Raw genomic sequence first — 517 nt, 5'->3', positions numbered from 1 at the left:
TGGAAACCTCCTCCACAGGCTGCTGCTTGCGATGACCCCGGGGGGAAGGAGGAGGAGGAGGCAGGGGGGGATCGGCTCAGTGAATGAATGGGCGGCAGCGGCGGCGGCGGCTCCCCTGCTCAATGGCTGCTGGGCTGATAGGCGCCAGCCCCGCAGCCGGTGCCTCCTTCGCCCTCCCGTGTTTTGTCTCAGGCTCGCCCCGCTCGGGGCTCCCCAGACATGTTCAACCAGCAGCAGTTCCAGCAGCAGCTGCTGCAGCTCCAGCACCTTCTCCAGCAACAGCAGCAGCACCACCACCCCCCGGCGCAGCAGGGAGGCCGGTAAGCGCCGCTACGCGAGGCCGGGGATCTCGGGCCTGTCCCGGGGGACCGCTCTCCTTCGCCTCCCTCCCCTCCGTCGCTCCTCGCCCCGCGAAAGCCGCGGCGGGGCCGGCTGCGGGCCTGCCCTCCCCCGGCGAGGAAGGCGACAAAGGGAGGCGGGGGCCGGCGGGCGGGGGCGCGGGGGGCGCAGGCCTCGA

The 517-nt window shown here is 72.9% G+C and overlaps 1 protein-coding gene across 1 annotated transcript in view; it reads left to right on the top strand.

Moving 5' to 3' along the window:
- The first annotated feature begins 6 nt into the window (after positions 1-6).
- Positions 7-517, top strand: part of CIZ1 (CDKN1A interacting zinc finger protein 1) — a 19,923-nt gene continuing 19,412 nt past the window's right edge. The window contains exon 1 of the mRNA XM_010570979.1: positions 7-320. Within this exon, the coding sequence (XP_010569281.1) occupies positions 220-320 (101 nt within the window). The 5' untranslated portion in view covers positions 7-219. The remainder of the gene's footprint in view (positions 321-517) is intronic.

The sequence above is a fragment of the Haliaeetus leucocephalus genome, unplaced genomic scaffold, assembly GCF_000737465.1.
Source record: "Haliaeetus leucocephalus isolate CR32 unplaced genomic scaffold, Haliaeetus_leucocephalus-4.0 Scaffold306, whole genome shotgun sequence".
NCBI lineage: Eukaryota > Metazoa > Chordata > Aves > Accipitriformes > Accipitridae > Haliaeetus > Haliaeetus leucocephalus.
This window is presented reverse-complemented; position numbering and strand designations above follow the sequence as displayed.